The sequence below is a fragment of the Hyaena hyaena genome, unplaced genomic scaffold, assembly GCF_003009895.1.
Source record: "Hyaena hyaena isolate Hyena2069 unplaced genomic scaffold, ASM300989v1 scaffold_856, whole genome shotgun sequence".
Taxonomy (NCBI): Eukaryota; Metazoa; Chordata; class Mammalia; order Carnivora; family Hyaenidae; genus Hyaena; species Hyaena hyaena.
The window spans coordinates 377634-403672 of NW_024081491.1; the positions used below are offsets into that span (position 1 = coordinate 377634).

General features: G+C 45.4%; 1 protein-coding gene across 3 annotated transcripts in view; it reads left to right on the plus strand.

Moving 5' to 3' along the window:
- Window positions 1-26039, plus strand: part of EFTUD2 (elongation factor Tu GTP binding domain containing 2) — a 40807-nt gene that overhangs the window by 6603 nt on the left and 8165 nt on the right. For 2 of the 3 annotated variants that reach the window (XM_039220034.1, XM_039220035.1), the window contains exons 3-15: window positions 3273-3438; window positions 4100-4178; window positions 6046-6121; window positions 6606-6671; window positions 7431-7466; window positions 9872-9962; window positions 10891-10973; window positions 14798-14964; window positions 17331-17455; window positions 20949-21012; window positions 21592-21682; window positions 23141-23276; window positions 24904-25031. In XM_039220034.1, the coding sequence (XP_039075965.1) occupies window positions 3273-3438; window positions 4100-4178; window positions 6046-6121; window positions 6606-6671; window positions 7431-7466; window positions 9872-9962; window positions 10891-10973; window positions 14798-14964; window positions 17331-17455; window positions 20949-21012; window positions 21592-21682; window positions 23141-23276; window positions 24904-25031 (1308 nt within the window). Of the gene's footprint in view, window positions 1-155; window positions 171-3272; window positions 3439-4099; window positions 4179-6045; window positions 6122-6605; window positions 6672-7430; window positions 7467-9871; window positions 9963-10890; window positions 10974-14797; window positions 14965-17330; window positions 17456-20948; window positions 21013-21591; window positions 21683-23140; window positions 23277-24903; window positions 25032-26039 lie in introns of those variants that run through there. The other variant, XM_039220037.1, reaches the window with a different exon arrangement.

Sequence of the window (26039 nt, forward strand, 5' to 3'; positions counted from 1 at the left end):
TTTATCTCTTTCTCGTACCTGTTACCATAGTAATCATTCTAGAACGTGCACGTGGCTTTCTGTTTGTATGATTATAAAATGTGAGTGGTTGCATTGTTAACGTAGGTACCGCCAGTGGCATCGGGTAACCTGTGTCATCATGCTTTTCACTTCTGCCACCCGGCACTGTGGTGAGTGATGTGCTTTTGGATCCATCCTCTGGTGCCGTGTGTCCATCGGGTCTGGTTGCTGCTCAGTAATCCTTGGTGGGAGTTGCTTCCCTCACCACAAATAAAGCTGCGGGGTATCCTCAGATATGTCCCTGTCTGTACCACGTGAACATGCCTTCGGGTTATATTCCCCAAAGCAGAGTTGCGGGTCTCAGGATCAGGTACACTTAGTTCAGGGGTTTTCACAAAGTACGGTCAGATCGCTCCTCAGCCTGCCTGCCCTAGTCCATCCTCCTTCCAACCTTCTGGTCCACACGGGATGCACAGATTCTTTTTTTTTTTTTTTTTTTTTCCGGGATGCACAGATTCTTAAAAAAAGTTTTTGTTTTGATGTAACAGTAATGACATGTGTAAGATTTTGATAATGGAGGCAGGAAAGAAGGAAGAACATTCTAGGCAAGAGTGCAATGAGCAGGGGCCCAGAGGTTGCATGTTAGGAGGAAATGATTTCTCTCCCAGTTGCCACAGCACAGTCCTTGGAGGACGGCCGCAGGCGTGAAGCACAGAGGAGGAGGGACCAGACTCTGGAAGGCCTTGAGTGGAGAACTGGGAGAAAGGGGTGATATGATCAAAGCATGATGCTGGGACCCTTCCTTTAGTGAAGGGAGGGTCAGGATTAGCCAGGAGCTCATCACAGTGGAAGGGTGCACAGGTGTGAAGTTGGAGGGGGCGGAGAAATTGGGGGCAGTGAGATGACGGGCAGAACACTGAGAAATAAGAAAAAGGCGCTTGTATAGTTTTATTTTAGACTTGTCAAGTTTGAGCTTCCAACAGGACACCCAGCTAGAATTAATTACAGGTAGTTGGAAATTATTACATAAAATCCTACAATTAGATTCAAAAAGCAGTCAGCAGTATGGGGCTGGAGGGAACTGGCTTAATAGCTGTTTTAGAGCCACCACCAGTAGGGTATGTACAGCTACCCAGAGAGCTAATGTAACATCAGGCCACGTTAATAGAAGCAGAGCGTAAAGGTGGGAGGAGGTAGCCAGTCAGTGCACCACGGGAGGGTTTCTTGTTCTTTTTAAGAAAGAAGTTGAGGGGCGCCTCGGTGGCTCAGTCGATTGAGTGTCCGACTTCAGCGCATGTCATGATCTCACAGTTCGCGGGTTCAAGCCCCACGTTGGGCTCTGTGCTGACAGCTTGCTCAGAGCCTGGAGCCCACTTCGGATTCTGTGTCTCCTTCTCTCTCTGCCCCTCCCCTGTTCTCACTCTGTCTCTCTCTGTCTCTCAGTAATAAATGTAAAAAAAAAAAAAAAAAAAAAGTTGACATGCTGGAATTTGTGTGAAGGAAAATAGGCTCCCACCAGTGCATCCACTCACCTCCCTACCTCTGTGCCATATGCCTTCCCTCCTGTTCTGATGGATGATCTGTTTGTGTTTTCATCTACTGGAAACTCGGTCCCATCCCTTCTCACCTACCTGTGAGTTCTTCCCATCCTGTGCCAGTTCTCCGTCCCGTATTTTTCCTCTGCTAGATTGTTCCCATCAGCATACAGACATGCTGATAATTCAGCTTAAAGTCCTCTTGTAACTGATCATACTCCCCTTCCCGTCACCCCGCTTCCCACTGCAGCATATCTCAGAGCAGTTACTGATACTTGTCTCCAAATCCTCTCCTTCCTTCTTCTATCAGACCCATTTCTGTCCTCTGCTTCTTCCATTCCACAGAGCCTGCTCTTGTCAAAGTCACTAGGGGCCTCTGCCCCAGACCCAGTCCTCGTCTCACTAGACCTGTCTGCAGCATTTGACCCGGCTGATCACTCCCTCCTCAAAATCCCCTCTTCCGTTGGCTTCCCTGGAACTTCTGGTTTTTCTTCTTGCTGGCAACCATCATCACAAACAATTATTTTAAATCGTTTATTAAGTTTTATTTTAGAAAGCACACGCACAAGCTGGGGAGAGGCAGAGGGTGGGGAGGGAGAGAGAGAACCCTAAGCAGGCTCCACACTCAGTACAGAGCCTGACACGGGGCTCAGTCCCTCTGGGATCATGACCTGAGCCAAAATCGAGCCAGATGTTCAATCGACGAAGCCGCCCAGGCGCCCCGTTTTAAATTATTTATCTATCTGTCACAGACAATTGTAAAATACTTTCATCATCCCAGAAAGAAACCCCGTGCCCCTTAACCATTGCCCTGCAATTCTCCCAGCCCTAGGCAACCACCAGTCTACCTTCTGTCTCTACAGATTTGCTGATTCTGGGCATTTCATATAAACAGAATCCTATAATATGTGGCCTTTGTGTCTGGCTTCTTTAACTTAGCATGTTTTCAGGGTTTGTCTTTGTTGTAGCAGGTGTAAATATTTCATTTTTTCGTTGTCAAATATTCCATTGTATAAATATACCACATTTTATTCATCCAGTCATCAGTTGATTGACATTTGGATTGTTTCCACATTTTGACCATTATATGTAATGCTACTATGAACGTGTGTTTATAACTTTTTGTGTAACATAGATTTTCGATTATTTTGGGGATGTATCTATTAACAGAATTGCTGGGCCGTATGATAATGGTTAAATGTGGTTAACATTTTGAGGAACTACCACACTGTTTTCCAAAGTGGCCGCACCACTTCACATTCCCATCAGCAGGGTCTGAGGGTTCCAGTGCCTCCATACCCTCACCAACATCTGTTACAAAGGTATTTTTCAATACCAGCTCTGTGAATATAAGTGAAAAATTTTAAGGTATGGACTTGTTTCCCGCTTCTACCTCTTATTTCTGACTTCTGCCCTTGAAGGAAGTGATTTTTTTTCCCTTAAAAGGATGTGTTATGATAAGTGATTTGTTTTTTCCAGTCTCCATGCATTTGTGACCCACAGGTAGGCAGGGACTAGCTTGAAGCAGAAGAGCCATCCGTAGCTGTGGCTCACGGACTTGTCTTTGGGAAGGATCCCGTGAGAGTAGAGCCTGCCCCAAAGACTCTCTGCACTGAACTCAAAATAAGAAGCTGTCAAGCCTATGAAGTCATTGCTCTTGACTCACCATGATGGAGACAGTCACCGAGAAGGAAAGGTATGTGCCTCTCACGACCTCTTCCCCTCTCTTGCTCTTAGATGGATGATGACGATGACGACGACGATGTTGGGGATCACGATGAGGACCACCCTGGGATGGAGGTGGTGCTGCACGAGGACAAGAAGTACTACCCCACAGCTGAGGAGGTGTACGGGCCTGAGGTGGAGACCATCGTGCAGGAGGAAGACACCCAGCCCCTCACCGGTGAGTAAGCAGGCACCGGGGGATGGGGGGTGAAATCGGGAGATCCGTTCGTAGCTGGTGGCTATGTGAAAAGTTCGGTGAGTGGATTCATTCGTTTTTCTTTACTACGTTCAGGTATTGCTTCCAGATTGAGATTTGTCTAACTCTTTTAATATGCAGTACAACTTGTAGTTGTTACTAAGCAAATAAGAATCACTTCTTTATTTACTGAATTTTGGTTTAGGTGCACAGACTCTATTTTAAGTTCTTTGTCTGGTGTGAGCTGTTTTTCCATCCAAAGAATCCCAACTCCTTTAACCAGTCCTCACAGTGCTGGCCTTCCACTTCTTTAATCATTTTCATTGATCTTCTGGGAAGTGATTGGATTTCATAAATGCAAGGAGAGATTTTGAACTGACATTGACCTCAGCCTATATCTAGTCCTTTTCCTTCCTTCCACAAAATGAAGTCCAAACCCCTCCTCAGTCCACAGTTCGAGAGCCTTCACCGTCTTGTGCCATACTGCATTCCCAAACTTGTCAACGTATGAACAATCCTTGAGAATAACATAAATTGATGTCACGTATACTGCATTCTGAAAGCTCGGTCTACTTAAATGGGGCTCTGTATTTTTATGTTTTATGCCACCCTGAATGTCACAACTTTTGTTTCCCCTCTCTAGAACCTATAATTAAGCCAGTGAAAACCAAGAAATTCACTCTGATGGAGCAGACATTGCCTGTCACGGTGTATGAAATGGAGTAAGTTACAAAGTTTCTCGGCCTTTCTGCACGAATAGCGTGGGTTCATTTTTCTGTGGAGGTAGGAGGTAAGTCTGTGGTTGAAGTAGCCAGTGAATCATAAAAGCAAAACTTCTGCTCTACAATTTGCCAGAATTTTCCTTGAGCCTACACGGCTGCTGGACCATGTAGAGTACACGTTAACTTTTCTCCTGGCTCTCATTCAGACCTCAGCCTTTTCTCTTCCAACCCCTTAGTTTGGTATTAGAAGCCACCCTTGGAGACAGAACTGGGTATCATAATGGTCAGTGTTGGGACTACCAGAGCCTATTGTGACTTGGTAAGATTGCTCAGTGTTTGGGGAATAAAACAACTCTATATTTGGAAAAGGAGGGCACAGGTAGGTGGATACGTGTGTAGAGTACTTTAGCCTCTTCATACAGCAGATTTTCTGAAAATATTTTCATTGATGAAATGCATTTGTAAGGTCATCATTATATTGTAGTGCTTGTGACTCATTATTAGATAATGAAACTTAAAAAAGAAAAATGTTGGCAACTAGTGGCAACATCCAAAAGAGTAGGGTCCCTTCTGGAATGGTCAGCTCACCTATCATCATTCAGCCATTTTGCACTTGATCTTAGCCAAAAGGCCGAGAAGCGATCATTCAGCCATTTTGGAAACAACTTTCAATTGTCTTCCAAACTCGCTTCATGTTCTCTTGTGTTCTCACTGGTGATTTTTAAAAATCTCCCACCTTTGTTTCTTAAACTGTTTATTTTATTTTATTATTTTAATTTATGTTATTTTGTTTATGTTATCTTAAAGAGAGCGTGAGCTGGGGAAGGAGCAGAGGGGGAAGGAGAGAGAGAGAGAGAATGAATTTTAAGCAGATTCCACCCTTAACGTGGAGCCCAACACAGGGCTTGATCTCCTGACTCTGGGATCATAACCTGAACCAAAACCAAGAGTCAGATACTGAACCGACAGAGCCACCCAGGCGCCCCCAAAATCTCCAGTCTTTGGAAGCGGGCTTGAGGTTTCTAAGAGCCAAAGTCCTCCGAAAGCTACTTGCCATGAGTAACATGGGTGATTAGCAAGAAAAACAGTGCTGGTTTTGATCAAGCAAATTCCCCGACGTCATTAACGAGATGGGGGTTTCTTAGAAGTTTTGTTAACTAGCTCTGTTAACTAGTTTTGTTAACAGTTTCCAAAGAGAAGCTCTCAGTGATTTTAAGTCCCATTTGCATTAAACCTGTATAGTATCTAACCCGGAGATTTTAAACCGGGCAGCCTGTGTGTGTGTGTGTCCGTGTGTGTGTGTGTGTGTGTCCGTGTGTGTCCGTGTGTCCGTGTGTCCGTGTCCGTGTCTGTGCTCGTATTTGGTTTTGCTTTTCTTCTTGCTCGCTTTTTTTTTTTTTTTTTTTTAATATTTTTATTTATTTCTAGGAGAGAGAGAGACAGCGTGAGCAGGGGAGGGTCAGAGAGAGAGGGAAACAAAAACTGAAACAGGCTCCAGGCTCTGAGCTGGCAGTCAGCACAGAGCCCGACGCGGGGCTCGAACCCACGAACCGTGAGATCATGACCTAAGCGAAAGTCGGACGCTTAACCGACTAAGCCACCCAGGCGCCCCATCTTCTTGCTTGCTTTTGAAGTGTCATGATTTTACTGGTGAAATCCCCATTTCAGAGGTCAGTTCACCTCGTGGATAAGTCTCTTCTGTTACCGGAGCCAGAACCGCGTGGATGTAGAAATTCACATGTGCCTCTGAGTGCTCTCCAGTTGGTCTGAGACTTGTTCCTGACAGAATACCTGAAACAGCTCTGTACCACTCCCCATTTGGAAGCTTTTGCCAAAGTCCCTTTTCTCTTTCCCTTTCTCTTTTCAGCTTCTTGGCAGATCTGATGGATAACTCGGAGCTCATCAGAAATGTGACCCTCTGTGGCCATCTCCACCATGGCAAGGTGAGAGAACTTTCAGCTGCTTGGAACAGAATTTCTCTTAGTTCCCGCTCGTGTTTTCAGCCCTCAGATTCACAGGTTGGGGGTTTGAAGCTATAACGCTGGGCCTCCTGATTCTGGGGGACCTCCATGCCTCATGTGAATCCATTCAGCGAAATTCTAGCTTTTCCTGAGCGGCAGGCGGAGACTGTTTCTGAGCCACTTACAGCCTTGTGTCTACATCTGGACAGAAGAGGGCAATTGAGTCTTACTCTGATTTTATAAGTTTTCATTTCCTGGGGGAACGCTTGTCCAAGAAAGATTTCATCTTTCATTTGAAAATAATCCTGTGGCTTCAGTGTTAATCCCTTGCTGTCCCATAATCCTCCTTGCTCTTCTCTTCCTCTCCTTATCCCTAAATTATGTGGTGTATTGGACACTGAAGGGGGGCGGGGGGTACAGTAGATTTTCCTTTGTGCTTGACAGATCTTAACCTCTTCCCTTTCAGACGTGTTTTGTAGATTGTTTAATAGAGCAGACTCACCCGGAAATCAGGAAGCGCTATGACCAAGATGTGAGTAGAAATTCTGTGGAGGGTTTAGGATGAACCATTCACAATATACAGGGGTGTCTCTCTCTTTCCCCTTCCTTCCACTTTCCCGCTCTTGTTATAAATAATGACACCTACAAAGTGCTGCTTTATAATTGTAATCTCTATTCATAGCCTTTAAGAAAGTAATTTTAACTTTCTCAAGAGCATAGAGAATATTAACCTGCAGTATTTTTGGATGATCTGTTCTGCACTTGGGATCTTTTCTGTGTTCTGATATATCCTGACTTTTATAGCCTGTTCTTTCCTGTCATAGTATAAATAGTCTACTCTATAAATATAATACAATTGGACCTTGTTGTTTTCATGATAAATTTAAATGCCTGTGAACGAGGCCAAGTGTGGCTGCAAGTCTCAGTGCAATAAATGTTCTGCGTCTGCTAGATTGAGTGTTTTGACGTGCGAGGGGTTTCATAAGGGCCGGATGTGTCTCCCTTCACCACTTTAGAATTCAGTGTATTTGATAAAATTTAACTCTCCAGTCATACCTGGTCCTTGGTGACCACCCTAACCCCCCCCCCCCCAGAAAAATCCATTCAGGAGCATCTTCCATCTGAAAGGGCACTGGTCTCATTGTTTGGAATTTCTGTAAGATCTGCATCTGTCTTCCATGCATCCTTCTGATGCATCCTTGAGTTGGGAGCTGGTAGGGGAAAGTGATGGATGGCTTGGGTGGGAGAGGAGTCTGAAGTCAGGTGGTAACGGTGCTTCGTTTGTTTTCAGCTGTGCTACACTGACATCCTCTTCACAGAGCAGGAGGTAAGTGTTCCTGGGGAAATCAGATGGTGCCCACACCACACCCTTCAGGAGTTCTGCGGGGGAGCCTTTATGCTGACTCTCAGCTCTGTACTGTACCGTTTCTCTCACTCCCACCTCACACCTCTTCATCTTACTGCTTCTCCCAGTCAGTCGTCTCCTGATCTATTACTTGAAAAAGAGCTGGACAGGCAGGCTTTAGGGTCGGTGGGGGGACCTTCCGACCCTTCCTTTTAATTTGGCCTAGTAGGGCAAATCCTAAGAGGTGATACCTACATCTCTACAATAAGTTCTATAGAAACGCAATGGGATTTTGTAAATGACATCATCCTCAAAATCCTTAAGAAAATTCTGTCCATAGGATGGTCTCTTTCTAGGAGTGGCTTCCCGTTGAGAGTGGGTACCTCTGTGTTTATGCTTCCGGTCTGTGTAAAGCAGCGAGTATACATTGCTGGCTTTCCCATTCCAGCTGGTAGTTCTTTCTTTTTTCTATCTGGATCTTTCCTCTGCTCTCTGACCCCTCTCCTTCCTCTCCTTCATTTTGGTTTCTCTTTCTTAAATGACCACATGGAGAGCTCAAGTGACTAAGTGTGGTTTACTAAAGGAACTTTGAACAGTGCAGGTTTATGATAGGTAATTAACAGATGTTAGCTTGTGTTGTTTTTTTAACATGTATGATTAGAGCTTTTTAAATATTTGTTTCTTGTTATAACTTATATATATTTTTTTGATTCCCAAGCTTTATTCACAAACTTAAAGAAAATATTCCAGATAAACGCATTTTAATCTTCCTCTTTTTAATCCTGGTTGATCCAGAAGTAACACAGTTCATAACTCTCTTTCCTGTGAGTAACTACACACAATCACATAGATTATTCTTCGAATTAAAAAAAATTTGTTTACTGTTTACTTTTGAGAGAGTGTGCATGAGAGCACAAGCTGGGGAGCGGCAGAGAGAGGAAGGCAGAGGATCTGAAACGGGCTCTGTGCCAACATCAACGAGCTGGATGTGGGGCTCAAACCCACAAACTGAGAGACCCTGACCTGAGCTGAAGTCCGACGCTCAGCCAACTGAGCCACCCTGGCGCCCCACTTTCTTCAAGTATTTTTTGCTGAGATATTTCAAATACCCTTTGGAAAAGGCACCACAGAAATGACAGTAACCTTGCTCTTCCTCCTTTCAACAGTTACAACCCCTCCCCCAGGATTCCCAGCTCTGCCATTCACTTTGGTTCTCTTGAAGAAACTGCTCCGGATTGGCAGCACCCGTGACTTCAGCTCCTTCAGGGTGGCTGCAGTCAAGATTAAACTTCAGAACTTCTTTTTTTGCCCACCTCCCCCCCTCTTTGTCACAGGCTTTTACACATGTGGCATGGGGGCAGCGAGGGTCTGATTTTTTTAAAACCCTAAAATGCGGCAGGATGTTTCTTTTTACTTATGTAATGCTTTAGTTATTATTTTTGTTAACAGTGTATAAAAATCAGATCATAGTAAGCTGGATTCTCTGTTAAGATTTAAAGGTACCTGGGTGGCTCAGTCAGTTAAGTGTCCAACTTCAGCTCAGGTCATGATCTCATGGTTCTTGAGTTCAAGCCCCGTGTTGGGCTCTGCTGACAGCTTGGAGCCTGGAGCCTGCTTCAGATCTTTGTCTCCCTCTCTCTCTGCCTCTTCCCCACTTACACTCTGTCTCTCAAAAATGAATAAATGTTAAAAAAAATTTTTTTTTAAAGATTTAATTCGGGGCGCCTAGGTGGCTTAGTCGGTTAAGTGTCCGACTTTCGCTTAGGTCATGATCTCGCGGTTCGTGGGTTTGAGCGCCGCGTCGGGCTCTGTGCTGACTGCCAGCTCAGAGCCTGGAGCCTATTTCATAGGCTGTGTCTCCCTCTCTCTCTGATCCTCCCCTGCTCACGCTGTCTCTCTCTCTCTCTCTCTCTCTCTCTCTCTCTCTCCTAGAAATAAATAAAAATATTAAAAAAAAAAAAAGATTTAATTCTTGTTCTTTTTTTTTAAGTTTATTTTGAGAGAGAGACCAAAAAACAGAAAATGGGGGAAGGGGGAGAGACAGAGATAGAGACAGGAACCCAAGCGGTTTGTCAGCGCAGAGCCGCACATGGGCCTCAAACGCACAAACTGTGAGGTCGTGACCTGAGTCGAGATCAAGACTAGGGTGCTTAAAAAATGCATGCCTATTTTTAATTTTTTTGTATTTGAACCAAATCCTTGCCAAAATAATGTTCAACACGAAGATAGTTCATCTTCAGGGTCATTCTGATTAGAGGCCTAAATAAAAATCACACTCAAGGAGAGACATCAGTGTAACTTATTAGCAACCAGCAAAGCTCTGGAGCAGAAGGAACCCCTCTTGCATACGAAGAAATCCCGGTGACCTCTCTTCCTCGTGATTTCAGAGAGGTGTTGGCATCAAAAGCACTCCAGTGACGGTGGTCTTGCCAGATACCAAAGGAAAATCTTACCTCTTCAATATCATGGACACTCCAGGTGGGACATTCCTTTTACTATCAGAACCTTGCTCTCCTTGTTTTTTGTGCTCTCACTCCTTCCAGAATAGAACAGAACAGTGCCTTTCATCTTCGTGTTTACTTTCCCTTCTCTTCTCCTTTCATTGAGATGATTTCCTTTTCACTGTCTCCTCTGCTTCTGACTGGTTAATTAGCAGACACTGTGCACCAGGCCTTCTATTTCGCTCCTCTCTTTGCTCTGCTCTAAAATATTTAAATATTAGGGAATCTCATTCATTGACTCATTCCAGCCTGTGTCAGGCCCCGTGCTAGATGCTTGATAATGAAGGTGAGTCAGATGTGGCTCTGGCCTTGGACACTCAGTCTTTTGAAGGAAACTGTGGGGTCAGTGCACCAAGTGGTGGTGGACATATAGGTCACCGTAGGGGCAGCGTACCTTGCCCTGTGGCAGACTCTGTCTTTATCTTATGGAAAGGACCAACTCGAGGCAGAGGTTTAAATAAAAAATTGGAGTTTTGACAAGTTGACCTTCTTCTCACCCTCGGATGCCCAGTACCCTGATACCTCTCAGCCCCTGTCCCTGTCCCCGACCAGCAGCACCTTGGCTTGTCTCCTGGGCACCAGGCCCTCTTCTCCGGCCTCTGAATTATCTTGTGCCTCCCAGAGCTCTGCTGACTGCTGATGAGACCTAGCTGGTGTGTGGCCGTCAAGGTTGCCGCCCTCCTAGGAAAAACACTTCCTGCTTTTTGTGTTTGGGGGCCTCCTCTATAAAAGTGTAATGCAAGCATGTGACTATGGTAGAATTTTATGCACTGCAGGGGCTGTGGGGAGAAGGGAAAGGGATGTTTGGAGGTTCACATGCTTTGCAGTGTTCCCTTAGACCACCTACAAGTTAATTTGCCCCATCCTGTCACCATGCAAGTGACTTACTGGTATTTGCCTTTCAGGACACGTGAATTTCTCTGATGAGGTCACGGCTGGCTTGCGCATCTCAGATGGAGTTGTCCTCTTCATCGATGCTGCTGAAGGGGTGAGTCTGCCTCTTTCCTCTTATCCCTCTTCCCTGTTAGGTTTGCCCCACACAGTGCCTTGTGCGCTGAGTGAGCTGGGAGCCAGAGAAGATGAAAGTCTGCAGGATTAAGGCTCACATTTGCTCTGAAATTAAGGCAGCCTATGAAGGTCACGATTACTTCTCAGTACGAGTCCCTCACTCCCTGTCCAGTGAAGGTCAAAGTGATAGGATCCAAAATAAAATGACAAATGTAATTAAAAGAGGGTGGAGAGTATATTCACATAAATGGATTTTAAATATTGATGAGGTTTTTAAAACAATTTTTACGTTTATTTTTGAGAGAGAGAGAAAGAGAGCATGTAAGCATGAGTGGGGGAGGGTCAGAGAGATGCAGACACAGGATCCGACCCAGCTGCAGGCGCTGACCTGTCAGCACAGAACCCAGTGTGGGGCGATCATGACCCGCGCCAAAGTTGGACGCTTAGCTGACTGAGCCCCCTAGGCGCCCTGATGAGTTTTTCTAAGATAGAATTTGGAATTAAAAGACCCAAGGCATTTTGTAGATTTCTAAATTGAGAGATTAGGTAAGTTGGCTAACTAACCTTCTTCATGTCGTCATTGGTGAGGTTGCCAAGCAGAGGGAGCCAGAGTTGATTTTTTTTTTCTTTTTCTATTTGACTTCATTTTGGAATATGTACTTTCAGATTTATTGAAATTTGGAAGAACAGTACAAGGAGTGCACCTTCATTTGCTTTGTAATTCTTTCTCTGTAGATGGATACACACGTGTGTGTATTTCCCTTTGAATTATTTGAAAGTACAATATTTCAGCATGTTACCTAAGAACAAGAACATTCACTTACATGACCAAAATACAGTTGCCCAAATCAGGGAATGTAATACTGATATAATATTGTTTTACAGATCTTTTTCTCCAGGCCTTTACTGAATTTTACTAAATGGCCCAATTTTTCTCTCCTGGGGTGCTGCCTAGCATTCATTCAGTCCTCACATCTCTTTAGTCTCTTAATTGGAATCATTCGACTGGAACTGTTTGATAGGCTTTCTTGGCTTTTCATAACGGCGTTTTTGATTTCTTAATTTTTTTTAATGTCGTATTTATTTCTGAGAGAGAGAGACAGTGTGAGCAGGGGAGGGACAGAGAGAGGGGGAGACACAGAATCTGAAGCAGGCTCCAGGCTCTGAGCTGTTAGCACAGAACCTGACGCAGGGCTCGAACCCATGAACCGTGAGATCATGACCGGAGCTGAAGTCGGACGCTTAACCGACCGAGCCACCCAGGCACCCCTATAACGGCATTTTTGAAGAGTATAAATTATACTTGTTTGGTAGTGTGTCTCTCCATTTGGGTTCGTTAAATATTTGCTCATGATCGCATTCGGGTTTTCTGTGGCCAGAGTGCAAACATAGTTGTGTTCTTAGTCCATCACGTTAGGAAGCCCGTGGTGTTACCTTATCCCCTTATTGGTGATGCTAACTTTGATCGCTTGGTTAAGGTGGGTTCACCGGTTTTCTCCTGTGTAAAGTTACTGTTTTCCCCTTTGGTAATAAATAATTTTTGGAGAGATACCTTGAGTGTCTATATACGTTCTGCTCCTTTTCAAACTAGCCTACTAGTTTTATAATCTATTATTTTTCCCTTTTTGTTTTTTTAATGTAAGCTCTGTGCCCAACGTGGAACTCAAAGTCATGATCCTGAGATCAAGAGTTGCGTGCTCTACTGACTGAGCCAGCCAGGCACCCCAAGTTTTATCCTCCATTGATCGTTTCTAATTTATTTTCACAGTAGTTGCAAATGGCGATTTTCTAACTCTTACTATTCCTATTGTGTGTGTTTTTTTAATCTGCATTTATTTATTTATTTACATGTTTTTTAATGTTTTATTTATTTCTGAGAGAGAGAGACAGTATGAACAGGGGAGGGTCAGAGAGAGAGAGAGAGAGACACAGAATCCAAAACAGGCTCCAGGCTCTGAGCTAGCTGTCAGCACAGAGCCCGACACGGGGCTTGAACCCACGAACCGTGAGATCATGACCTGAGCCAAAGTCGGGCGCTTAACCGACTGAGCCACCCAGGTGCCCTAAATCTGTATTTATTTTTGAGAGAGAGAGAGAATGCAAGTGGAAGAGGGACAGAGAGAGAGGGAGACACGGAATCTGAAGCAGACTCCAGACTCTGAGCTGTTAGCACAGAGCCCGATGTGGGGCTCAAACTTGTAAACCGTGAGATCATGACCTGAGCCAAAGTTGGACGCTTAACCGACTGAGCCACCCAGGTGCCCCTTTGACGTTTGTTTCTAAATACCAGTTCCCACTACAAGGAGCCAGAGCTCCTTGAAGAAATAGCTGATTCCAGGATTGGAGCAGGTAAAGCACAAAATGAGTCCAGAAGGTCTTTTTGTTCCTGAAAGTAAGAAAGTACTTCAAAGAAGATGGGACATATCAAAAGAGCAAAGGAGCTCTACCTAACCAAATCTGGGATAGAGCATCAAAATATATAAGGATAATAATGAATTATAACCCACTGAATGAGATAAAAATCCATGTATCCATACTGACAATAAATAAGCAAATGGGGGAGAAAGGAAAGCCCTTTTTGACAATGAAATTCCAACCAAAAAATACAATAGAGGGGTGCCTGGGTAGCTCAGATGGTTGAGTGTCCAACTTTGGCTCAGGTCATGATCTCACGGTTTACAAGTTTGAGCCCCACATCGGGCTCTGTGCTAACAGCTCAGAGCCTGGAGTCTGCTTCAGATTCTGTGTCTCCCTCTCTCTGTCCCTCTTCCACTTGCTCTCTCTCTCTCTCTCAAAAATAAATACAGATTTAGGGCACCTGGGTGGCTCAGTCGGTTAAGCGCCCGACTTTGGCTCAGGTCATGATCTCACGGTTCGTGGGTTCAAGCCCCGTGTCGGGCTCTGTGCTGACAGCTAGCTCAGAGCCTGGAGCTTGTTTCGGATTCTGTGTCTCCCTCTCTCTCTGACCACCCCCCCACCCCCCCGCTCATGCTGTCTCTCTCTCTCTCTCAGAAATAAATAAAACATTAAAAAGAAAACAAGAAAGAAAGAAACAAACGTCATGGTGTGTTCACTGCTCCTGGGGCCTATTACTTCTAAATCTTTTCAGTGAACACAGATCATACATACCCACACACATCTATAACTCTTTCTTTTCTTTTCTTTTTTTCTTTCTTTCTTTCTTTCTTTCTTTCTTTCTTTCTTTCTTTCTTTCTCTCTCTCTCTCTCTCTCTCTCTCTCTCTTTCTTTCTTTCTTTTTTTCCGTTTTTATTTGTTTATTTTGAGAGAAAGAGCACATGTATGAGCAGGGGAGGGGCAGAGAGGGAAAGTGAGAAATCCAGGGTCTCGATCTCACAAAGTTAGATCATGACCTGAGCCGAAATCGAGTCAGACGCTCAACTGACTGAGCCACCCAGGTGCCGCAACTATGTCTACGTATATATATTAAATGTGATTAACGATAAAAAAAAAAAAAGAAATTGTACGTTCATCCCAATGCCCACCATTCCATTCAGCACCACAGCTGCTTCCTAAGCCTGCTCCTGTTCCTTCTCCAGCCCTGAGGAACCTGGTTCCCGGCATCATCAGGGTGTCTAATCGTTCCTCAGTCCTGCCGGTTGCCCTCTTTAAGTTCCTGAATCAGCCTTTGGGCAAGACACCCTCTGCCTACACCCAAGAGTCTATTTCCCCAGGTCCTCTTTTCCACATACTTTGTATTTTCAAATAGTACTTTCTTTGGCTTTACTCTGGACTTCTCTGCCCTTTTTGCTCTTACCACTACTTTCTGGGTCTTGTGTCTCGCAGGTGATGCTGAATACAGAGCGGCTGATCAAGCACGCGGTACAGGAGAGGCTGGCGGTCACCGTGTGCATCAACAAGATTGACCGGCTGATCCTGGAGCTGAAGCTGCCCCCGACTGATGCTTATTATAAGCTGCGCCACATCGTAGATGAGGTCAACGGACTAATAAGGTACAGGCCCCGGGCGTGTGGGGCGCTCAGTTCAGCGTCCCACTCCCGGGTTCAGCTCAGGTCATGATCCCACAGTTCCATGAGTTTGAGCCCCATGTCAGGCTCCACACTGACAGCTCGGAGCCCTCTTGGGATTCTCTGTCTCCCCCTCTCTCTGCACCTCTCCCACTCGCACTCTCTGTTTTTCTCAAAATAAATAAATAAACTTAAAAAAAAATAAGTTATAGGTCCCCAGGTGTGGACTTGCTGTTCTCAGGAACTCTGTTTCTGATAAATCTTAGCCTTGAACACCTCTGGGGGACAACCCTGATTTCTCAGAGTACGTAATAAGCTTTTTGGACAAAACTAGGGGCACATTCCAGGGCTCTATAGGGTTTAACCCCGCAGCCTCAACCTCACTGACCCTGTGCCTTCACCGGCTGTACAGCCTAAGACACCCCTTCACTTCTGTGTTGTGCTTAGTACCTGGGACTTAGAATTGGTCTCACCTTCACCCCATACCAAGTGTGTGAACCTGGGGAAGTGATACTTGGAGAGCCTCAGCTTCTGCCGCTGTAAAAAGGGAATGATAATAACGTTTACCTAATGGGATATTATAAGAAATGAGATAGATACTTAGGGCGCCTGGGTGGCTCAGTTGGTTGAGTGTCTGACTTTGGCTCAGGTCATGATCTCACAGGTTGTGAGTTTGAGCCCAGCATTAGGCTCTGTGCTGACAGCTCAGAGCCTGCTTTCAGATTCTGTGTGTGTGTGTCTCTCTCTTAGTCTCTCTCTCTCTCTCTCTCTGCCCCTTCCCTGCTCATGCTCTGTTTCTCTGTCTCCCAAAAATAAATAAACATTAAAAAAAAGAAGAAGAAAGCAGATAGATATTTGATATAACACGCTTAGCATAGTGCTCAGCATATGGTACCTGTCCGGTGAATGAAGTTAGTTGGTGTTAGCTTATTAACACAGATTCAGTAAGTGAAGGAACTATTGGCTGTTGTTTTTGTGGACATAGTTGCTTTTCAGCAAGATAGATTCCAGGCTTATATTAATGAGTGATGACTGGGAGACCTCACATACAGTATCAAGGTGACTTTGAGGAATCGGTTAAATATATCATAAAGATAATCGTATCTGCAGGCTGACAGAAGGACTGGGTGACTTATTGTCGCCCCGCTAAGGGCCCAGGACGAGGCTGTCCTAATGAGAGAGTGATCTCTTCTCCCTGGCTCCAGAAGGGCAGGGAATGGCGGGAAACTAATATCACATCAGGAGCCCGAAAGATGAAATGATAAACTTCTGTGTGTATTCCCTTAACAGTGGAGGGTGGGGCTAAATCCTCATCACCAAACTAGGAAGTCTGATCTCCACCTCTAAACAAGAAACAGCAACAGGAACATACTATTCAGGAATATGAGGATGTTGGGGGCGCCTGGGTGGCTTAGTCGGTTAAGCGTCTGACTTTCGCTTAGGTCATGATCTCGCGGTTCGTGGGTTCGAGCCCCGCGTCGGGCTCTGTGCTGACTGCCAGCTCAGAGCCTGGAGCCTGTTTCAGTCTGTGACTCCCTCTCTCTCTGACCCTCCCCTGCTCACACTGTCTCTCTCTCTCTCTCTCTCTCTCTCCTAGAAATAAAAAAAAAAGGAATATGAGAATGTTGCTCTGAAAGCAGCTTTAACAGAGTTGAAAGCAGTTGCCTCTGGGGAACAGGTGGACTGAGGTGGAGGCTGCTCTGTATGAGCCAGTGCTTTCACCTCTGAATTAAGAAATTACATAAAACAAGCTGTCAGTGAGGCAAGGATTATGGATCGGATTCCTGTGTACAGCTGGTTTCCTGTGAAACTTTAGTGAACTCGGGATGCTGTGGCTTCCACATGGCCTTTAAGACAACGTTTTAACATGAATTTGTATAACAAAGCCAAGCAAAACAAAACAAAGAGGACCTGGGGATGAGAGTGGGGAGCAAAGTTGTCCTTATTTTTTTCTTTTGTTTTTTATCCACTTCTGGTATTTATGTCTGTTTTTGAAATTGAGATCTCTTTAAAATGTACTCCACTTTCACATTCGATTTCTTTCCTGTACTTCAAGAGCTTCAGTCTCTGACCTCCAAGTTTCCCCGTCTGTCTGGTGCAGTTAACTTCTCCAGGATCGTGCATGAAGTTCCCCGCACCAGGAAATCAGCTTGTTACTGGACGTTAGGGGACAGCTCCGTCGTGTCACTTTCTTGGGCCAGGCCGCTGGCAGGGTTGAGTGTGTTATGCAAGCCCCTTCTGAGAACAAGGGCTGGGGAAGGGCGATGGGCCTGCACCCTCCCTTCACCCTGATCATTATGTGGGTGTTGCTGCACAGCCCGGCTCTGCGCTCACGGCTGTTTCTGTTGCAGCATGTATTCCACTGACGAGAACCTGATCCTGTCCCCGCTCCTGGGCAACGTCTGCTTCTCCAGCTCCCAGTACAGCATCTGCTTCACGCTGGGCTCCTTTGCCAAGATCTATGCTGACACCTTCGGTAAGCTCTGGCTGGTGGGCTGTCTCCCAGCTTCCCCAGAGTCGCGGGTGCCTTTCCTGCTGCAGGGTTCAGAATTGGCTTCGTGCCAGAGTCCCCTGTTTTGGGGGAGCATTTCATCACCTATTATTTTCACATTTGGGGCTCTTTTTGGCCCCTAAACCCTTTCTTTGGGCCAAGTGGCCTCTAAAGAATAGAAGAATAAGGTGACTGTGGAAGAAACGGGTGAAGAGGGATCCCATTTTAGGAATAAGAATCTTTCCTAGCATGAGACAGATAGAGCCCAAAAGTAATTCTCTGTGCCCACAAAGCCCTTTCAGACGTCTTCCTCAGAGATAGAATCTCGCTCCCTAGTGGTGCTTCCAGCTGTCTTCCCAGCCGTATGCAGGCCCCTGGGTATTTTGTGGGCCTACTCGACAGCTCGTGTTGGATTTGCAGTTGGCCGGGATGCCCAGCTGCGTGGTTTTGCATGTCCCCGGAGCCTTGCTACAGAGCCCTGGGGCCAGCTGTCTCAGGCACTCTCCACCTCTGCGCCTCCCAGATCCCTCAGATTCCAGTAACAACCATGTCCTGAGCGTCCTTTTGAGGGGGTCATTATCACCCTGTTTTGAGAGCTGAGGAGAGGCCCTGTTAGCGTCTCACAGCTGATAGGCGCTGGAGCGCCAGTGTTTCTGTTCTCACCACTCAGCGGTCCCGCTCTCATGAAAGAAATGGGCAAATACAACTTGTTTGGTTTTTAACTACATACATATCTACCACATCCTCATTGTAGAGAAGTGGAAAGTACAGTAAAATCTCATCAAGAAAGCAAAACTCACCGATAACCTGATTACCATAATCACTGCAAACATTTTATAGTTCTTTCTGTGTTTAGTGTTCTGCATAAATGAGATCACATTTTATAGAGTCATAATGTGTAAAACAAATAATAAGATAAATAATAAGATAAATTTTTACTCAGCATTGGATCACAAGAATTTACCAAATTATTTCATTAAAATTTATTTCTACAAATTATTTCTGTAACTTTGCTCCACTGTATAGATGTACTGTAATTTACCTACTTTCTTATCATTAGACATACATTTCGTTGTTTCTAGATGGCTCTTTTGAAAAGGGGGAAGTAGATAGATAACAAAACTTAGCAGGGTTCTGGTTTTTTGGTGTTTTTTTTTTTTTTTTTAATGTTTATTTTTGAGATAGAGCTTGAGCAGGGGAGGGGCAGAGAGAGAGGGAATCACAGAATCCGAAGCAGGCTCCAGGCTCTGAGCTGTCAGCAAAGAGCCTGACGCGGGGCTTGAACCTACGGACACAAGATCATGACCTGAGCCGAAGTCGGCCGCCCAACTGACTGAGCCACCCAGGCGCCCCAGCAGAGTTCTGGTTTATAGGTCTCTGAGTATTCTTTGTATCAGCAGGTAAAGCAAAATCCAAGACCATTTCTGTAATTACAGTATATTAATGATTCAGTTTCTGATTGAAAATGGCCCTGAGCCTCAGGAAGAAGTATTACCTACCCTTGGAACCCACTGTGATTTACAGAGGAGCCAGCTCTAGGCTCCCAACATCCTCCTCCTGAAAAACCATGTATGGGGGCACCTGGGTGGCTCAGGTGGTTGAGTGTCTGACTCAGGTCATGATCCCAGGGTCATGGGATCAAGCCCTGCATCTGGCTCTGCACTGAGCATGGAGCCTGTTTAGGGTTCTCTCTCCCTGTCCCCATCTCCTCCACTTGCATTCTCTCTATATATTTATATTTTTAAAAAGGAGGGGAGGGGAGAAAAGCCACGCATGGGACTTTTAGAAGAAAGTCATCTCTGAAAAGAATATCAGAGATCATTGAGTCCTTCCCCTTCGTTTCACATATGGGGAAACTATGCCAAGGGTTACAGAACCCATACTGGCACAGTTGGTGCCACGTTCTCTTGACTAAGAATCCGACAACGCATGGGGAACAATCTCTGACTTCCAGGAACTCTGTCCGGGGGGTAGACAGAAACGTACAGTGCTGAACAACAATGTATGGCATCAGTTTGAGCAGGAGGAGATGGGACTTGGTGGGCAGGAGGAGAGTAGAGAGCTGGGAATTCTAGATTTGCAGCATTGAAAGAGGAGGCACAGAGGCAGGTGGTTCGGACCCCTGGCCTATTTCATGCTGGTGGACTGTTTCACCAAAGGGGAGAATTGAAGTAAAACTGTGGCCAAGCTGGGTTGGGACCACATTGAGGAAGGTTTGGAATGCCAGGTTAAGGAATTTTTACTTCATCCTGTGGGCAGGTGGGAGCTGTTGAAGATTGGGGTAGGCTGACATGTGCAAAGCTGATGGAATTTAGGCCAGAGAGAAGAGAGGGTGCAGGAAGGAACACCTGGTTAGACATTTTCACCAGCATTCCTTACAGGATTGTTAATATTGGGTTCCTGTTAGCTGTGAGATTGAAAAGGAGATGGATTAGAGAGATGTTCACCCTTTCTTCCACTGAGCGTTTATTAAACTTCTTTGGCAATCTAGGCCTAGTTCTTATGAGCACTCAGACAATAATCCAGTGGGTATGCTGTACCATATATTAAGTAAAGTAATAGAGGCGTGTAAAAGACACAGTGGTTCAGAGGAGAGAGTGTCACTAACTAATGAGGGAAAGAAGGGAAGACTTTGGTAATTAACAAAGTAGGAAAGAAAAAGGTTTTGAGCTTGTATGAAATGCCAGCAGTAGCCTCAGTAAAAGAGAGGATGGTCTGAAGGGAGAACATGGCTTTAGGGGGAAAGTGATGAATATCCTTTATGCCATCTTGAGTGAGAGAACAGTCTGACGTCGAGATAGAAATACTCATGAGATAGTTGGTAACGTGATCAAATTGACTGTAACAGGAGCTCTTGAGAAGATTGAGAAGATCTTGAATTCTAAAAGCCACCACTGCTTGGCTCAGCCTGACCAGGATTAAGGGTTACAGTCAAACTAAAGATATTAATTGGTAAAAGATGCGACAAAGGTTGGCTTTGGAGTGTTCTCTCCAGACGACTAGATGTCTGCCTTCCAGAGGGGCTAGTCGCAGCTGTAGCATGGCATTGCAGCTGGGGGACTGCCCACGCTGGCAGCGGAGGGCTTCTGTGGGTCAGGGAAGAACGAGGGAGCCATTAAGCTTCCTCTGGAAGGAACGGTGTTTCGGTGCAGACAACATAGCGAATGGGTGGTTGGTCCTGTTTTATCGAAGGGAAGAGTCTAAACCATATCCCTGTTCCTAGCTTGGTTCTTTGCTTGCTAGACGTGGAGCTACCTGGGTCCTCATTTTGGCTCCAGCGTAGCATGTCAAATCCGGGCCAGTCCTGTCCTCGTCTCTGCCTCAGTATCCTTGTCTGCCTGCCTGGGTACAAGGAAATGTCTGGAACTTTGGAAGGAATGTGCTAGAATTCCTCAGCTATAAACCACTTAGACATCTGGAACAGACTTTCAAACAATACTTTGTTAGGTAGATTATAATTATATGGCTTCTCTTACAGGTGACATTAATTACCAGGAGTTTGCTAAAAGACTCTGGGGTGACATCTACTTCAACCCCAAAACGTGAGTAGAGTGGGGAAATGACTCTCTAGAGGGGCATCCATTTTCCCAGGAAGTGAGGACAGAGAAAGAGTTCCTAAGATGAAAACCTACTTTTTGGGAAGGATGGGGTGTAGTGCAAGCAGGGGAGGAGCAGAGAGAGGGGGACAGAAGATCCCAAGTGGGCTCTGCGCTGACAGGCCGACAGCAGGGGGCCCGACGCGGGGCTCAAACTCAAAAACCGTGAGATCATGACCTGAGCCGAAGTCAGACACTCATCTGACACAGCCACGCAGGTGCCCCAAAGCCTACTTTTTTATTAAACGTGAATGATCACCTTTCCTCCTCTATGTGGTTTGGCTTCATGAACTCTTAACAGGATGAGCCTGTTTCTCTTGAGGCCTTCACAGCTCAGCTCAGGCACGCACAAGTCATAACCATATGCCCTCTTGGGAATCTCTCTTTGGAAATGTTGTGATCGCATACACATTCCTTCCTCTTGATCCTGCTCAGATTCAGAACTGAGGAAATTCACTCTTGGGGTCAGGGACACAGCCTTCCCCTGCTGGGTCACCCATAACTTTTTTTTTCCCCCCTCTTTAGACGAAAGTTCACAAAAAAGGCCCCAACCAGCAGCTCCCAGAGGAGCTTTGTGGAGTTTATCTTGGAGCCTCTGTATAAGATCCTCGCTCAGGTGAGAAATGTCAGGCGCCTGGTTCAGGTCTGCCCTTCTAAACACAGAGGGAAAAGTTGGTGAACTCAGGCTTCCCCTCTGCCCCTAAACCTGCTCAGTGTTGTGTTACTCTAGTTGTTCACCAGTCTTCTAGATCTCTGGTCCTGCAAATGCTGTTGAATCCAGAGTGAAGGAAGGGAAGATAAGAAGGAAAAGGCGGTGGAGAAATTTTGTGTGAAGATTTTGACTATTAAAATGTGATACTTGAGAACTAATAATTTCAGTTGTGGAGATTTGATTTCCCGATATAATTGGGAAAGTCCTCCAGGTTTATGTATATTATGTGTAATATGCGTAAACATAATTTATAACAGAGGAAACAAACTGGAAATAAGTTAAATGTTTATCAGTGAGAATCTGATTAAATCTCATTAAATGAATTATGGTACATCTCAAATGAAGTATTTTGCAGCCATTAAAAAGAATGGCTGTATGAGTTTTTTAATGACTTTTCTGGGTGTGTGTATATATGTGATGTTTGTCAGTCAAAAAGGATGCATCATGGGGTACCTGGCTGGCTCAGTCAGCAGAGCATGCCCCTCTCAATCTCCAGGTCATGAGTTCAAGCCCCATGTTGGGCATATAACTTATTTGGTGAAAAAAAAAAAAAGGACGTATCAGACAGTGGTAAGGATGAGTTAAACATGTGGGATTCTCCAAAGAAAAGAGTATAACATTGAGTTTGCATGAATTTTTGCTGCTTAAAAGGCAGAAGTAAAGGGGTAACATTGTGCAGGAGTTTTCACAGACCTTTTTTTTTCAAGATGGTTATAAAACATTCAAGTGTTTAGTAAGCACTGTGCACAGTGAACACACACATATACACAAAATGTGTGTGGCCATTCCAGCTGACAAAAGACTAAAACATAGCCACAAGACAAAATAACATGATTAAAATTTATTAGTGCTGAAAAATATTTCGTATCTTGTGTCAGCCTGGAATGGATTAATAAAAGAAATTTATAGAATCTGTCTCATTAGAGACCTTGAGTCTGCTGAGAATGATGTAGCTTGGCCCTGCCCTACCAGCAGATGGACTGCTAGGTGACCTTTTTTGGTTCCTTCCAGCACAGTCAGTGATCCTCTGAATCTGAGAAGTCTCTAAATAGGGAAGAGTAAGGGAGTTTCTGGGTGGGATGAGATGCTGCTTTTCAGACACCAGGGGGCAGCACTGAAGGTCCGTCTGAGAGGGCCGGGTTTATTTAATCAACAAGCCCTTTTCCCCCAGGGTTGGTTTGAAGAGTTTGTACCAAAGATTTCTCTCGAACCAAATGGCCGTCCTTGCCAAGAGCTCTCCCTGTAGAAGAGAACTTGGTGCAGTGACCCTTCAAATTGCCCTTTGGCCTTCCCTTGCCCTCTATAGCAGGTAGCACGCTGGGGCCGTCATTACAGCTGATGTGGTATTTGGTGCCGACACAGGTTGTGGGTGATGTGGACACCAGCCTCCCCAGGACCCTGGACGAGCTTGGCATTCACCTAACCAAAGAAGAGCTTAAGCTGAATATCCGCCCCCTGCTCAGGCTGGTCTGCAAAAAATTCTTTGGCGAGTTCACAGGTAACAGAAGAGCTCATGCCCCCCTTCCCGTCACTGTCATCATGTTCGGCCACACGTATTGTGAGGGCCTTCTCCTCATTCCACGGTGATGTTCAGAGAGGTGAGGCTTTTTTGAATAAACTGCAAGCCAGGATGTACAGCCCCTGCATTTTCTTCCTGGGGTTTTCTTTAGTGGATGGTACCAAGAACTCTATCTTGGGAAACAAAAACAATTATATTTCCCTACCAGGAGGAGCATGCAAATAGAGGAGGTGTTGAAGCAGATTCTGAGGTTCTAGTATTTTCACCAGGGGGCAGGCAGGAAGGTAGACTCATAAGTGATGGGAAATACTGGGAAAAGCACCAGCTTCAGATTTCTCTTCTCCTGAGCTCCTAGGTCCTCTGTTTGAGTGGCACAAAAGGCAGGTGATATAGTAGAATGAGCCCTGGACCTATTGAGAAAGACCTGAGTCTTGTTCCTGTTGCAGCCCTGGCCCTTCGATGTGGTGAAACCGTGGGCCAGCCACCTGATTCTTCTGTGACTCGAATTTCTCATCTCTAAAATAAGGGAGGTGGTAAAGGTGAATGGCTGAAGGCCCCCTGAGCAATTTCTTTTTCTCTTTTTTTTTTTATAATTTTTTAAATGTTTGTTTATTCTTGAGAGAGAGACAGAGCATGAGCAGGAGAGGGGCGTGGGGGGTGGGGTGGGTAGAGGGACACAGAATCTGAAACAGGCTCCAGGCTCTGAGCTGTCAGCACAGAGCCCGACACAGCGCTCAAACTCATGAGCTGTGAGATCATGACCTGAGTCAATGTCGGACACTTTAACCAACTGAGCCACCCAGGCACCCCAGCAATCTCTTTATTCTGAGTCTGGTAGTTACTAGGTGCCTGAATCCACAAAGTGCATGATTCTAGTAGTTCATTATGGATTGGCCATCAGTCTGACCAAGGAGATACCAACTGAAAACAGATCTGCCCTCCCCAAGGTGCTAATAGATGTTTCCTCTATCATGGCTTATTGGCTGTTAGAAAAACAGGATGACGTGGGCACTGGGGTGGCTCAGTCAGTTGAGCGTCTGACTTCGGCTCAGGTCATGATCTCGTGGTTCATGGGCTTGAGCCCTTCATTGTCCTCTGTACTGATAGCTCGGAACCTGGAGCCTGCTTCAGATTTTATGGCTCCCTTTCTCTCTGCCTCTCCCCTGCTTGCTGTCTCTCTCTTTCTCTCTCTCTCAAAAATAAACAAAAAACAACGGATGGGTAGTATATTGAACAGAAACTTATGCAGTATTTCCCAAAGGGAAAGAGTCAACTCACGGATTGTTCTGAGGAGATCAAAAGAGCTGGGGTACTTACTTAGTGAATATATCTTACTTATATTCAATGAAAGATAATGGATTGATACAGACGCTTGAAAATTTTTGTCACCTGAGTTCAAGGAACCATTGAGCCCTGCTTCTTGCTTGCTTTTAGAGCATACTCCCAGAAAACAAGATGATATTTCCCGCTGGGCTCATGGTGCCCTAGCTAAAGAGCTGAAAATCAGTCCCCTTGCTTTTAGCTTTCTGGCCATCACCAGTGGATCCATAACTCACCGTCACTTCCCCCCATGAGAGTGTAATGGCTTCCTCTTCTCCCTCAACAGGCTTTGTGGACATGTGTGTGCAGCACATCCCCTCTCCAAAGGTGGGCGCCAAGCCCAAGATTGAGCACACCTACACCGGTGGGGTAGATTCTGATCTCGGCGAGGCCATGAGCGACTGTGATCCTGACGTAAGGGAAAGCCCCTATTTCTCTGGGTTTTCCCCCCTCCTGTTGAGAATGCTGTTTTCTGGTCATAGGAATAATGCCTTCTTTCCATCCTTGCTTGCCACTCCCCATGAGCAAAGTCAGGCCTGAATTCAAAACCTGGGGTTACCACTTCTGGTGGTCTGATCTTGGGAAAATTATCCTACCTTTCCAAGAGTCTTGGTCGATGAAATGAGGATAATAGTATGTATGCAACTGTTATAAGAATTAAATAAGAGTAAGGAAGTATTACGGTTGTGTTCAACACGGTGTCTGATAGATAGTAAACACTCAACAAAAGGTAGCTGACCTTGTCAGCTGGGGGCCTTACAAAAGTCTTTACCAGGGGCACCTGGGTGGTCCAGTCGGTTAAGCATCCCGCTTTGGCTCAGGACATGATCTCATGGTTTGTGGGTTTGGGCCTCAGAGCCTGCTTCAGTTTCCCTCCCTCCCTCCCTCCCTCCCTCTCTCTCTCTCTCTCTCAAATATAACTAAAATTTTTTTAAATGTATTTTTTAAAAAAACTTTTCCCAGGGATGCCTGGCCATCAGTCAGTAGAGCATGTGACTGTCGATCTCAAGGTCATGAGTTCAGGCTCCCTGTTGGGCCTCCGCAACTTCCTTTTAAAATAATTAATTAATTAAAAAGAAATCAGTCTTTCCCAGCTGTTCTTAGTCTAATTTCTCAGCATGAACGACCATCTGAGAATTGTGTGACATCTTTGGAGGGAATGTGGGGCAAACAAGTCTTCTTGTAATCTTGCAAGTTAACAGTGCCAATCTGCCATCCCAAACCTGGTTTGCTTTGGTGTGCCTATGACATCAACTAACTAATCGGGGTGGGACATGGTTTGGAATTTTCCCAGGAGATTGACACATCTTCCTCTAGGTATGGGCAGCCTCTTCACAGAGCCCATGTCTCTGTCCAGGGAGGTAGAGACAGGGGTATTTAGCCTGGGAATATGTGTGGTTTAGCCTGCCCTCTGTCTCCACC